The sequence below is a fragment of the Callionymus lyra genome, chromosome 2 (assembly GCF_982586985.1).
Source record: "Callionymus lyra chromosome 2, fCalLyr1.hap1.1, whole genome shotgun sequence".
Taxonomy (NCBI): Eukaryota; Metazoa; Chordata; class Actinopteri; order Syngnathiformes; family Callionymidae; genus Callionymus; species Callionymus lyra.
In genome coordinates, this window is record NC_141819.1 from 28,101,179 (window position 1) to 28,115,731 (window position 14,553).

Here is a 14,553-nt window from a genome sequence, read left to right on the forward strand (position 1 = left end):
TAACTTGAATCTGATCAAAGTAATAACTAAATAAAATAAAATTCCAAGAAAATGAATCTGTGAAAATCAGACGTTGTTTTTCAATTGAAATGATCAATTTCCTCCCCGAGTGTTTACATCTTTTATTTGATTCTGTTGTCTTTGAAAGTATCCAGATGGTTGTTGACATGTATCATCTCTGCTAGAAAACTTCAGAGGGTCTGGTTCTTGTGATGGAAGGACAGAAGTGTGTCTTCAGTCATGTCTATGGTCATCTACACACACTGATTATGTCGTCATGGAAACACTTGACTGTTCCTTCAGAAGATCCAGAAGATGATTCAAGGTCGGTTCATTTCGAAGCTGGTCCTTGAATCTTAACTTCCTTGAACAAACAACGACCTTTATGTTTCTGGGGTCAAGTGAAGATGACCTTGACTGAGATGTTTCCACGACTCCTCCGTCACGACTCGTTCAGGTGCATGAGTTTCATCTCCTTCTCCTTCCAGCCGAAGAGGAGGTTGGATGAGTTCCGTGGAAGCGAGCGAGAGAGTGAAGACGGAGGGAGGAGCGACAAGTTGGAGCTGAATTATTTATCACGGATGTTCCCGCTGCCTTTGTTCCTCCTCCAAAGGATCGGAGTTTTAAGTTCTTGTAGCATTTGTGGCCGGACTTATTACGAGTGATCAAATAATTCTCAATCAGGGGATTAAAAAGAACTAATCTTTTTTTCTTCCAGTAATGTGTGCTAGTGAGGCCTCGTGGGTGAAGCTGGTCTTTGTCTTCGCTCTGACTTCATTATTGCGAAGCGTCTTCAATGACTTTTCTCTCCCGCCAGAGTCCTTCACATTTCAACACTCGCCGAAGTTCTCAGCGTTAATCCAGACAATTACAACACACGCGTCTTAATCTGTCTTCGCAACAGTCTTCGCCGTCTTGTTGCAGATGTTGGACGGAATATTCAAGCGAGAGGTGCTAATCTTTTCTGACGCAACTTCTGCGAGTCTATGAGAGAAGAAGAACGTCTGAGGTGGATTAGCTCCGTGGAGGAGGAGGTCCAGTGAACGCCTCGTCCTTCTGTCCACACGGGTTCGAATAAAACACAAAAGGTCAAGACTTTAACTTACTGGGAAATAAAGGAAACTTTGCTCTACTAACATTTTTTCACCAGGAAAAGTACGTTTTATCTTTTCATTAAATAGTAAACAACCACAATAAAACAATATAAGATACATGAAGATTATTTTCATACTTTCCTGAATAATCCATGAAAAGTTTTTACTTTTATTATAAGGATTTCTTAAGATGTTTAAACTGTCTAGTACTCTTAAAGAGTCTAAGAAACATGCAGATTCTGTTCAACTATTTAGTTACATGGTTTTCTATTTTGTAAGTAAGTAAGTAAGTCATTTTTATTTGTATAGCGCTTTTCCAGACCAGGGTCACAAAGCGCTTAAACAATCAAAACAATGCTCAGTAAAGTATATACTTTAAAGATCAAGATAAAACTGATAACACAACAGGAGTTCCAGAAAATCAAGGAAAAGCCTGAACAAATAAAAACTAACCAACTTTCACTCAACAGTCACCAATATTCTCAAAGCTAAATAAATCCTCCTGCAAATGTCTCATGGACTGAGGAACCGAGAGAAGTTCAACATCACGTTCTCTGGTTTTAAACAGGATTCAAGCTGGTTCTTGATGGATCCTGAACCGTCTTCAAAGCGAGCCACAGCGCGAGGAAAAACCTTTAAAGACAGATGTTGTGAACCTGAGTGAAGAAGTGTCTCCCCCCCCCCCCCGACCCGAGGCCAGACTCTAATTACTGCGGATCTGCAGCAGAGACGTCATCAAAGTCTCTCCAGCAAAGACCTGAATCCTGGTGATGGACTCACTGAGGAGCAGCTTCATGACGTCGGGAGTTGAAAGTGATTCACAGTTTAAGTGTTTACATGGTTTTCTTGCAACAAAACCATTTTGAGCTCTCGCAAAAAAAAACAAACGAGGTCAACGTCCTGGAGGGTCTGAAGTTAGTGGAAGGTCATGATGGTGGATCAGTATTCCCTTGAGCAGATGTCGCCTGGATCGTGTTGATAGAAAGTCAAACTTCTGTTCCTACATTTTCCTGTCAATGCACCTGAAAACAAAGATCTCCATGAATGCCAGATGATTCCTGTCGATCCCTGTTCTTCATTTTATTCTCTCGGATTGAATTTAAAAAGGTCATATAAGGGTCTCATATAACCTGATTAACCCTGAGAACAAACGGAAAACAAATGTGTTTGTAGTATCCCTTGTCAAGGTGAGCACTTTTGTTTTAGCGGGCCACTGGGTCACCTTGACCCAGAGATGACAGAAGGGTTAAGTGCCAGCGCGCAGGCATGACTGTGGACGGACCTGGTCCAATAAGATAAAGAGTATTTCATCAAGGACAAGGAAGAACTTAGGTTGTGTGTGATATGATCGAAGGAAAAATGTCTTCTATGCGGCGAGAAAATCAATTAAGCTTTTCTTCAACGGCTCCAAGAGAAGCGGCGCGAGCAGGAGGAGATGATCGTGTTCCAACGAGTCGTCAATCCTGGACGTTAAAATTGATCCCGGCAGGTTCCGAGTGCAGACCGATGTCGGGCATCGCTGCTGAATCTTAACCGTCAAGGAAACAAGCGCTTGATTCTGCTCTCAGTCTCACCCTGGCAGCGGCTTAGGCAGGCGTCCCGGCTCGCTGTGAGAAGCAGAGTCGGCTCTGAAGCGAAGGTGCGGGTGCTAAACCCACGGACCGCGAGGTGCCTTTTAGCACGAGGTCAAGAGGTGGCAGCTCAAAGAGCCTCCAAGCATGAGAACTGCTTCACCTTTGAGTGCAGGCGCCGAGACGCACCTACACTAAGTCGGTAAAGTCGCAGGATTTAGGAGGATCCCGACACCCGTGCAGCGCTGCATCCCAATGAGACGCCCGTCAGTTCGGCTCGGGGTGTTCCGCCTGATGATCGGGGTGTCATGAGGGAGGGTCGGCCCGTGATAGAGTCAGCAGCTTCTGTCGGTGCATTGATGAGCTGGACATGTCGTCCAGGACTTCCTGCTCATCAACAGGAAACGGTGATGAAACAGGAAACTAAACAATATTAGGTGTGATCTCTGTGTAACTGTTGACATCAATAATGCCTGTTCATTATCTTAAACATTTTACTAGGTTACTATAGCAACATGAAACAATTATGATGATCCCGACTTTGACTTGTTGTCAGTTTTGATAAAAATTAAATTAAACAAAATTGTAAAAAACAAATACATTCTTAGTAAATGTTATTTAACTTTTCCATGTTCAATCGTAATTAATTTAAAGGAAATGTAAAATATTTTTCACCACATTATAAATTCAACTAATGTGTTGATTAAAGTGTGTCTTAAATAGATTTAATAGACTCTATTGTATCATCAGTATGTGTTTGTACAAAACTCTCTTTACATTTAAATATTTACATTTGAAAATGTTCTTAAGCCCCACCCACTGAAAACTGTTTTTCTGGAGATTAAATCTTGTTTATTATAACCACACCCACTCTGCTGTGATTGGTCAAGCATCGAGGTGTTCACCGCAAATCATCAATCCAGGAAGTCTCCACCTCCAAGGACTTTAACTTAGGAATTTTTTTTACGTTTAAAATAAAAAACGACCTTTTGGTTTTTGTAATTTATAGTTTTTTTTATTGAACCCAGACCCTCATCTTTACTTATGTGTTTATACATTTATTCTCTTTGAATTTTGATTTAGATTATCAGTTGTCATCAGCTATAGAATGAAATCAAATCATCTTTTTCTGACGTTATTTTATTTATTTCCTTTTTTTTTGGAAAACAGTCATTTATGAAAGTGTTAAAGAAAGAATGTTCTAAAGAAATCTCTTCCAAGTTTAAGGTGACTCTTGCAAGAATGTAACCTTTAACCCTGGATCTCCAGCTACTAGTACGCAAATTCCCGACAGATAGTATGTCTCAAATCAAACACTGCTACACACTAACAGGAAATGATGCGACAGCTTCTTCTTCTACTACTGTTTAACAATGATTGCATCCAAAGACGTGTCATCTTCCTACTGCTGGCTGAAAATGTACCTGTAAGTATATGCATATATATATATATATATATATATATAAAAAATATATATATGACGTAACTTCTGTTTACAACGTCACTAAGATGGCGGCCGTTTAGGGTAGAAAGTGTCCATCCATACTCAGTTTTGAGGGTGTGTTAGTACGACAATTTAGTGTGCATGGCGCACTACATTTCGCATACTAAGAATTGAGACGCACTTATGCACTAATAATACTAAGTTAAAGTACGAAAGTATGCGATTTGAGACACAGCTACAGCATTTGACTGGATTGACATTTACCACACACAACTTTTCAAGACGTGTCTTGAACAATGTTTGGGAACACTGCCATCTAATGGTGGGAGGCCTTGGCTTCACAGGTCAAGGGACCAATAGGGATCTGTGAACTATCCACTGCATGTTTTTAACTTCTATAAACTTGTTTTTTAGCCTCTGAGCCTCGACTAAGTTAGACACGACTCCCGGGTCAAAACTGACCAGTGAATGGAACGCTTGAAGACGTCATGAATCAGAACTTTAAGTGGGATCGATGGAGGAGGTTCATCCTTGAACTGCAGCAGGGAAGGAAAAAAAAGACTAATAATGATTTTGTTCAATTCTCAGGGATCCGTGTCTCGGAGGGTCCCGGCGGTGCAGCAACACTGACTCAGTGGTTACATCAGAGCCTGCAGCCAACTCAAGTGCGCACGGAGTCAATGCTTGATGCAAATGCCGAGCGGGAATTCACTTTCAAGCTAATGACATTAGGCTCAGAGCGCTGCCATGTCGGCCGCGCTGTAATCTCATGGAAATCTGACCGGATGACGGCTGTGTTCAAACAGGAGGGTGTGAGATTATGCACGATAGTGGCCCAGTCCCTGCTCGCCTGTTCAGAACCGACTGGGTTATTCTGCGTATTAAAAGGAGACATTAAAAAAAAAAAAACGCGGCCCCCGGAGACTTCATGCTGGAATTTGATTCAGAGGAAATTGGAGGCAGCACGGTGTTGGCTGGAGGGCCCATCACTCATCAATTTGTTTGTAAACAGCAGATTTATGTGCAGTAAAGCAAGCGCTCGCATACAGCGCCTGAGGGGGAGCACACACACACACTCACACACACACACACACTCACACACACGCTCACAAACACTCTCTCGCCTGCAGCAGATTCAGAGAAAAAAACGACGAGGAAATCTCCACAATGCCAAAATGTTGAGTGTGCGAGGAGACGAACAAAAACTGTGAGGAGGACACGAGGCGACGACTCTTAACGGTAACCGCCCGGATTCGGGTCATTTGTGGATCAGGCGCAGCGGGCCCAGAGGTCCGGAGCCCGGAGGGGTCGGCAGGAGCCACCGGGTCCAAACATGCCACGACGGAAGATGAAAGGAGCGAGATTAGAGGGAAGTTAACACGGGTCTGATGACTTCTGTTTACAGCCGGTCCACCAAATATGGAACACCAGCTGTGTTTAAAACACCACTTAAGACATGATTTATTCACTTTTTTTTTGCTTAGTTTGACTTTCTCTAAAACTCCATGAACCTGGGAGATGATCATCAGACGCAGTTTTCCCTCATTAGTCGGTGATAAAAGCAGTTAAAACTTGTAATAATTCAATTTTAACTCAGTATTGTAGCTGACAGACAAGCAGGTAGTTAAGTTTTTAGGGCTGGGAAGCCACAGGGGTCGACCTTGGTACAATTGCAATTTACTTTTAAGTAAAAGGCGTAGTAGAAACGCTTCTGAGCAACAAGGTGCTGCACTAACACAGGAGATGCACACATTTAGGGGAAGAAGGTTCACAGCTACATCTGCATCAGTCACTCACGTGGAAAACTCGGAATGACTCAAGAGCACCGGGGGCCAAATCTGGCGCGCCAAGTCTTTGTATGGGGCCCGCGGGACGGTTTTCTAAAAATCAAAGCAGATTAATGTTCAATTCATGTGGAGATGGTGACATACAAGGATGCCAGTGTTTAAGATAAGATAAGGAACAGAGATTACGGATGTCACACAGACCTCAGTTAAACTCAGGTTGAAGGGAATTCATTTGAAACACATCAGTCTGGTTAATATACATTACTTCGAGCCCAGAGTACTTTAAGAGTTTGGCCCCTTGTGTCATTGAGTTAAAACTTTGGCTCTAGAGAATCTGGTTATTATTTTCTTCTTTATATATTTTATACTTTATATATATATATATATATACAATTTAAATATATAATTCTACACAGCACAAATAGGTACAATCCTTCATGTCGGATCCAAAACTTGGATCCAAACTTTGTCTAGTCCTTCAAACTCAGTTTAAAACTTTTCTTCGAGTCTCTTTATAATTGTTGACATCCTTCCTTATCTTATCATAAATACTGGCAACTTCACAGGTCACAACATTAACATTGAATTTGAGCTCAAACTTTATTAATTGATTGAACTTTTCCATGATCAATTGTATTCATTTAATTTACATTTAGCATTTAAATTCTTTTTTCCACACATTAATAAACACTTGGGTTTTGCACTATTTTTTATTTTAATCTTTCTGAGCAACACTAATCTTTTTACACATATTTTTTACATGTATTTCTTTGAATTTTTAACTCCATAATGACGAGTTCACGGCTATAAAATGCAATAAAATGCATTTTTTGCTGTAATCAACTTTTTTTTGTCATTAACCGACATGGTTTGTTCATTTCCCTGAAAATAGTAAAAACGTTTTCATTCGTTTCTAAAAACAAATTTACTTCTACTAGTGCTCTTGTCTTTTTAAAAAAAATGTTGAACCTTTGATTTCTCAAAATAGATTTTAATCAAAAATGCAGCCACATGAATAACTTTGAGTTTGACACATGTGACTTCATGTACAGTTTGATGAGAACTGCACAAGTAAGTAAGTAATAGTTATTTGTAATAAGATATTAACAACAATATAAACTACATTCATAAGTGTGTTTGTCTCGGTAAGGAAAACATTTCAATGAAACGCTGAGATTGAGTATCGAGGCAGAGCTCGGAGTGAAGATGACAAACGAAGAGGATTAAAATCGAGCTCTGGTTCTGGAACAACCTTTTAAATGATTCTAAGGACCTGGCGGAGCAGGATCCTGCGGCAGGACGTCACCGGGAGGACTCGGTGGATCGGGGCGTCATTAAAGCTGCTCCCGGGTGAGCGCTCAAAAGACCATTGCAAGAGAAGCATTTCTATTAACTTAATGATTCCAATTTGTCTAAGCAGCAGTCAGGGACTCGCCCGAGGAAACGAGCCGGAGCCGTGTGAGCGCCGCGTCCTCGCCGCCTGAAGGGCTTTTAAACGGCTATCGGAGTGAGTGAAGGATCCCAGGGATCCACTTGTTGGGGAATAAATCTCTTTTCATCTGCAGGTGCAGCAGGTCAGCGGGAGGTTCGAGAGGAGGGTCATCTGCCGGGTCTGGAGACGGAGGCCCGGGGTGAACACCAGGACCAATCAAGAGTCCAGGACATGGTCAGACTGGATTGTTGTTGCAAAGCTTTTATTAAAGAAAGAAAGATTTCACGAACACCGTCGCTCAGAGACTTGGACAGCTGACGTTGAAATGTGCTTTCATCGACCGGGTCATGGTAGAAGTTTGTCTTTCACGGACACTGAAGGTTCTCAACCATTAGTTCAGTTAGTAAAATAGGATAATGATAAAGAGTTTCTAAAGAGAGGTTTGTCTGACCAGTTCCATCGCGATGAAAACACACCTCAGCGTCAGGTGTAAACAAAATTCCAGACATCATCGGCGGTGTTAGAACCGTGTCGACGCGTATTATTCACTTTGGTACACAGTGGAGTGAAGCAACGCGCTGCAACTCTGTGGAGACTCCGTGAAGGCACTTTGACAAACAAGCGCGGCAACTAAAATAATCATTAAATGCTCGTCTCTTTGCGTCGAGCTTCTTGTCAGATCACATCCACCAAAGGAACAACAGCGATGATGCGCTCAAACGCCGTCAGACTTGGGGTGACATCAGCACCCCCCCCATCTACCCCCCCTTCAGCAGGAACAGAGTGCTAATAAACCTCAAAAAGAATCTGTCAGCAGCTCCTCGCACAGGTGCTCCGGATGGATGATGAAGGCTTGATAAGGGCAGAAATAAAAAAGATTTTCTTGAATCAGGTCACTCTCTCTAGATCTAGATACAAGTGAACCAGAGCCAAGGTTCCACCTTTTTTTTCCCAAATCTCTCCGTCCCTCCTGGACAACCTCTCAGACTCGTAAAGTACCAACAAACGTTCACTATTTTCAAGCCATAAAAACTTGTGATAAAGTGTCAAAGAGAAAATTGCATAGCCAGCGGCGGGCGGTCGGTCGTGCGGCGGAATGTTCGTCGTCCGAGATCCGATAACGGCGGAAGACAAAGACGATGCCAGGTTGACATTTGTGGTTCATGTGACTCAAGAGAATGTCGCGACCCAGAAATACACCGAGGGTTGGACAAGATGACGAGGATTCTTTGGTGTTTACCTCGTGCAACGGATCTCACGTGGGCCTCGGAGGGCCGTCTCGCTTTCAAGCCTGTGTTCCACGTACACGCTTAATAATGGAATTAAAGTTACAGAAGGAATCTAAATAATGCTAAAGCTGTGATCTTTCACACACATGCAGCCATGAGAAAGTTCACCTGCAGGGTAAACGTGTCGTTCACATGTGCTCTGGCGTCACCTTCGGATCATCAGACATGGTCGACGACTGGTGAAGATTCAAATAAAAGATTAAAAGAAAAAAAACACGTAACCAATGATTGTATCAGGAGTTAATGGAATAGTTTCAGTCTCGGGGAGTTAGCTAGTTAGCGTAGCTTAGCATAAGGTTTGATTGTTGTTTCCATCTCAGGTTCGCCGATTTATTTTCCTCTTTCGACGTTTGATAATAATTAAAGCATTGTATCAAATATATATTTTAAATCCTCATGATGTCTTCTAATAATGTACAACTTTCTAAAAATGCATACACACATGGTGGACGACTGGAATATAAAATGGTTGGAATACAAAACGATATATTCATTTAAAAAGTTCAGCAGCACACATAGAAATTCACGAGTTATATTAATTGTTTATACTTGTTGCCCAACATATGAAAGTCATATTGCTTAGCATTAGAAATTTAAAAATGGCAAAAGTGAGAAACATTTGTTAGTTTATGCAAAATAAAAATAGAAAATACTTTTTTTTTTAAAATACATTTAATTGAAAACATGTTTATTGCTATACTTTGCTACTGAATTAATGAATTGTTTGACGGCTAAAAAAAACCCTCACGTGGTGAATATTAAACATTTAATATTCTAGTTTTTTAAATATTGTCTAAGCATTGCAGTGATTTAGCGAACAAGTGGTGGGATTACTTACCAAAGTAGCGTAGTTAGCAATATACAGCTTTAGCTTAAAGCTTTAAACAAACATCATCGTCATCTTTTAAAAGATGCCGACAATTTTATTTAAGGTTTATAAACTCAACTTTCAAGTGATTGAAAAAGGTTTAAATTGATAAAAAATATGTAGCAAAAAGTGATTGTTTAGCATCGCTTAGTTTTGTACCTTTGTTAGCCGCCCGCTGCTAGGAGACGCGACCTTTATGCTAAGCTAAGCTAACTCATTGACTCTCTCCATGTTAGCATGCTACACACCTGAGACCTTGTTGTCAAGGTAACAAACTATCCCCGACACACCAAACCAAGCTGCGACGGGACCATATAAGCCGGTGAATACGAGTGTGTGTCCGCGTGTGTGTCTCAGGAATGTTGCGTATCGTGTGAGGGTCACAGTGGGGTTCAGAGGTCAGTGGTGGCCTTGGCGGTGAGCGCCTGGATGCGGTTGCTGTTACAGTTTTTGCAGAGGACGTGTCCGTCCAGAGGGTAGCAGCCCTGGTTGTCGCCCTCTGACAGCAGGGAGCCGCAGTCCTGCAACAAAAACACACATCGGGTCAATTTTAACTTCATTAATATTATATTTAACGCCATTTCAATGACAAAATAGTTTCTAAACACATGCATGAGATAAGGGATTAATAATGGAATATCATTCATCTCAGATCCTTCCATCACTCTTGTGAAGAGATGGAGTACGACCAACTAAGAATTCCCGGCGCTCCCTCCGTCTACAGTACGGATCCAGTGTGACAGAGTTCCTTTATTGGTTGAGCTCCTTAATCTGCACTGCTTTCCTCTGACCTCTCCTTCAGCTCTTTGACACACGGAGCTCCTCTGTTAGCGCGGCACGTATTATCGCTTATCACTCCGGGAGCGCCGGGCTGACAGATGGGCTCCCATGTAAGTGCATGAACCGGGCAGGAGTGAGGATGAAGAGCTATTTTTAAGGCCGGCGGAGATGATTCACCGCTGTCACCGGGAAGATGAGGAGGCGGAGGAGGAGGAAGGGTCAGGACGACACTCTAATTACCGCCCTCTTGGTTTCGCGAGGAAAAGGAGTCGGACGCACCTCGCAGCGGTAGCACTGCACGTGGAAGTCACGGTCCAGAGCCACGATACGAACCGTCTCCTCCTGACCCGGGGCCGGCATGATGGGCTCGGAGCACACACAGCAGCGCGGGGCGAACTTTCTGCAAGACAAAACCCAGAGGAAGTGTTTACTGACATAATCCTGCAGATTTATGACCAATAATATTGGTGCAACAAATCAGAAGCTCACGCCGTTTATACAACATGATGCATCAAGTGGAGAAATGTTCGTAAAGTCAACTGGAATCTCACATGTGGAGGTTTATGTCACGAGGAAAAGGAAAAGTAGGAAATTTAGATTTCTTTTCCATTTCATCTGGAATAAAATTTTGAAAGAGTTTTACACTATGAAATATTCTGTATTCTGCTGAATATACAAATTATATACGTGCACTTAAATTATACACTGATTAGCTTTTTCCTTACAAGTGTGGAGTAAATATTCTAGGATTCATCTTAGAGAAAAATGTTGAAATTTGAAAAAGTACAGTTTAAAGAACGGGTGGAAAACACATGAAAATGTAGGGCCTACATACAAAATCTTTTAATTAATATTATATTATATTATATTTTATTATTCAATTATGAAATAAAAATAATAATGATAATAATCATTAAAAAGAGAAAGGATGAATTCTGAAGAATGATATACAAAATATATACATATTCTTGTCGTACAAAAGTAAAACAAACGGTAAAGAAGGTGTGATATTAAAAACAAAATTTGGCTGTTGTTTTACGAGTGAAGGAGTGAAGTTGAAGATTGTATAATAGTCCTGGAGACAAATGCAACAAGTGTTCTCTAAAAAGGGAACAAATATGTCCCTTTTCAGAAATTAAGTAAAAAGGAAAAACTAAAAGAAAGGCACTGAATCTGCACAAACCTCTGCCAAGGTCCTCAATTATCATGTCTTTATAAACAGACAAATGAATGAAACAACTTGTGTAATTGAAGAAATGTTTTATCTGAGTTCAGTCAAACATGAAACACACGGTGAACGTGAACATTGAGTTTAAGCCACAGTGTTTATTTGAAGATGTGATTCGTTGATACCAAACATCGAGTGCTTCAGAACTTTCACCTTAATTAACTGAGTCCAATCTATTCCACCTTTGGGCCAAATCATTAATTGATAAAGCTGTGGATCAGACAGCAGAACCTTTTGTTTTGAAACAACTCTGTGAAAAATCCAAAATGATGAAGAAAATTAATTAGATTTTCTAAATAGGACCGGGTTGAAAGTCAAATTTGCTTTAAAACTTTGCAAGTGACCCAGAATACATCAAACATCTTATGACAGAGATAGTTAAAGGTAAACATAAATATGTTTTATTACAGAGAATGTGTCAAACTTCAGTTGACGTGTTTAAAGCAATGAAAGTGTTTGAAAAGTAGTTGTAAAAACCCGATCCAAGGACACAAACACACTGATACTGAGGAGGTGAAGGCACATACTTGTGGAAGTCCTCGATGCAGTGGATGTGGTTGGACGCGTCCACGGTGAAGGGCACTCCGTCCAGGCTGCGGTGACACACCACGCAGGTGAAGCAGTGAGGGTGGTAGGCCTTACCCGTGGCCCGGAGGATGCGTTCCATTATGGGCTTGCTGCAGATGTTGCAGGTCTCCAGAGTGTTCTAGACAGAAAACACAAACACGTGCATTTAAAAACATGTTTGATGCTGCAACAGGTTTGTTTCGTGGCAACATGAACTGACAGCATCAGACGTTAATGACAGTCAAACAAGAGAATAATGATAAAATATACTGTAGCTGATCATTTAAAGCACATTTTAATATATATAGTATTTTAGTTCTTGATACTCTAGTTTCTATGAGTTTGTACTTAAACATTCTTCCTGTCCCACCAACTCATATGTGGTTCAGGCTTTTACAGACACTATAATGCTTGGAAGAGCCAAGGTCTTAAGCAGGCAAGTGGCTTCTCAAATTATAGTATTTGTTACCTTTTTTTTGTAGTTAGTGGTAAGATTCAACTTAATAGATATTATCTGTGTGATGTGTACTATACAGTGAAAGGGTGAAAATTTAGTTGGTCATTAAATGTAATGTAAGGTTTAGGAAATTCAAAACTGAAGGGTGCTAGTTTAGCTAGTCGCTCACAGTGCTAGCTGCAGATATTCTGAGCGGTACTTACCGCCCTGTAACTCTGTCATATGATGAGGAACAAATTCTTCTAAAACGAAATTAAAAAATGAAATTATCAAATTAATTGAGGACATTTTCTGATGAGAAATCTCACCATTTTTAAAACAAATTCACACATTATGTCATCAATGAAGGCGTGGCAGGGTGATGAAGATGAATTAATCTACTCTATGTTTAATGACACTTGAGTCACAATATTAAGGATAATATTAAAAGGCATTTATGCTTGACATGGATACAATTATAACATTTGCACGTCACCTGTGTGAGGTCATAATGTTAACATCTAAAATAATAAATAGTGTACATGGCACCATGTTGGTAGTGACCCACATCGAAAAAGGCTGAAGACAATGTTCACTATGGAGAACTAAATTTGCAGATATTTTGATTACTGTGAAATAAAAAAAAAACGAAATATGGTACCAGCCTCAAAGGTTGTAGAGCCATCAGTCAATTTTTCAGTGCAACATTTAGGTCAAAGTTTTTCTTGTGAACCTTAATATGAGTCACAGTTGGTTGATACATCTAGAGTAGAAGCCTTTATAGAACCAGACTGATGGTGGTTCACCACTCAATGACCGGAAATTAATAAGGAAGCAGAAAAAAGGTAAATCATAAAACAAACAACAAGAAATGTCACAGCAAGTAGGTTTGAAACCGGAATGAAGAGTCAAATAAACATGTTTGCATTGTTGAACACATGATGTTCTCTTCAGGTTTATGATACATCACATGACAAAAAAAATGTCTAATAGAAAATGAGTTGCTGGGATGCAGGTTCTCTCCATACTCAGGTCCCACCTCAGGACTTTTCCAAACATTTCCATTTCAACTGGTTTCAGGAGTGTTGGACTGTGTGTTTGCAGAATTCCTGAGAAGCCTCCATCCTTGCCAGTTCCAGGATTTAATCCACTGTGGACTTTGGCGCGTGTCCTCGGATGACTCGGGAGCTGAAAGAGTCTGATTGCCCTCCCGTCTAATCACAAGCAGCCATTTCTCAGCCGACCCGACACACACACTTCATCCCAGAGTGTGAGCAGTAAATATTTCCACTTTGTGATGACTGCAGGTTTTCACGGCCAGCCGGGCCGGGCGGGAAGCCCACGGGGATGGAGGGGGGAAGTGGCCGAGCGCCTCTGGCTCGTCTCATCTCTTTTCTTAATATCTGCTGGGAAGTGCCATTTGTTATTCCAATATTCCATAAATAACGCCAGCCTCTCTAAACAGCGGTGCAATTACAAGGGGGGAGGGTTATTATATCATGTGATCGATGCGAGTGTGCGTGACGCTGTCTCTGCCGCTCGCCGAGGCATTTCCTGGATCTCTGCGTGTCCCTCGTTTGACTCGGTGTGCGCTCGGCTGGGCTAAAGAGTGCACGGTTCAGCTGCCGCCATGGGCTCTCTCCTCCGTGGCAGCAAGCTGCCTCAGTGTTTCCAAACACAGCTCGGGGTGTGTAGCAACACTGCGCTGCGTCATCAGCTGCCTGGCAGTCACACCGCCGGACCCCTCGGAGATGACACTTGCGTGACCTCTGCTGAGGTGAACTCTGTGCACGTGCCGCCGCCGCCATGACGCCATCCTGTCGGACCTGAGCGTCTCAGGTTGAAGAGATGAGGGGGGGTGGTGGTGGGGTGTGGGGGGGGGGGGGGGGGGAGTTTCTTCAAAACACTCCTGGAGAGTTCATGAAAAGCACTGTGTACAGACTCTGCATCCTCTCCCCGCTCAGGATGGTAATAGAAATAAACATTATTCCCAGGGCAACATTTCGGTATAAACAATGTCCACACTGCAATCCCTGCTCCATCCTGGAAGTGGAATA

The 14,553-nt window shown here is 41.7% G+C and overlaps 1 protein-coding gene across 2 annotated transcripts in view; it reads right to left on the reverse strand.

Annotated features, from left to right (window-relative positions):
- Positions 1-7,569: 7,569 nt before the first annotated feature.
- Positions 7,570-14,553, reverse strand: part of lpp (LIM domain containing preferred translocation partner in lipoma) — a 123,041-nt gene continuing 116,057 nt past the window's right edge. For both annotated transcript variants that reach the window (XM_087784449.1, XM_087784450.1), the window contains 3 exons: positions 12,021-12,199; positions 10,545-10,665; positions 7,570-10,006 (listed from right to left, as the gene is read on the reverse strand). In XM_087784449.1, the coding sequence (XP_087640575.1) occupies positions 9,878-10,006; positions 10,545-10,665; positions 12,021-12,199 (429 nt within the window). In that variant the 3' untranslated portion in view covers positions 7,570-9,877. The remainder of the gene's footprint in view (positions 10,007-10,544; positions 10,666-12,020; positions 12,200-14,553) is intronic.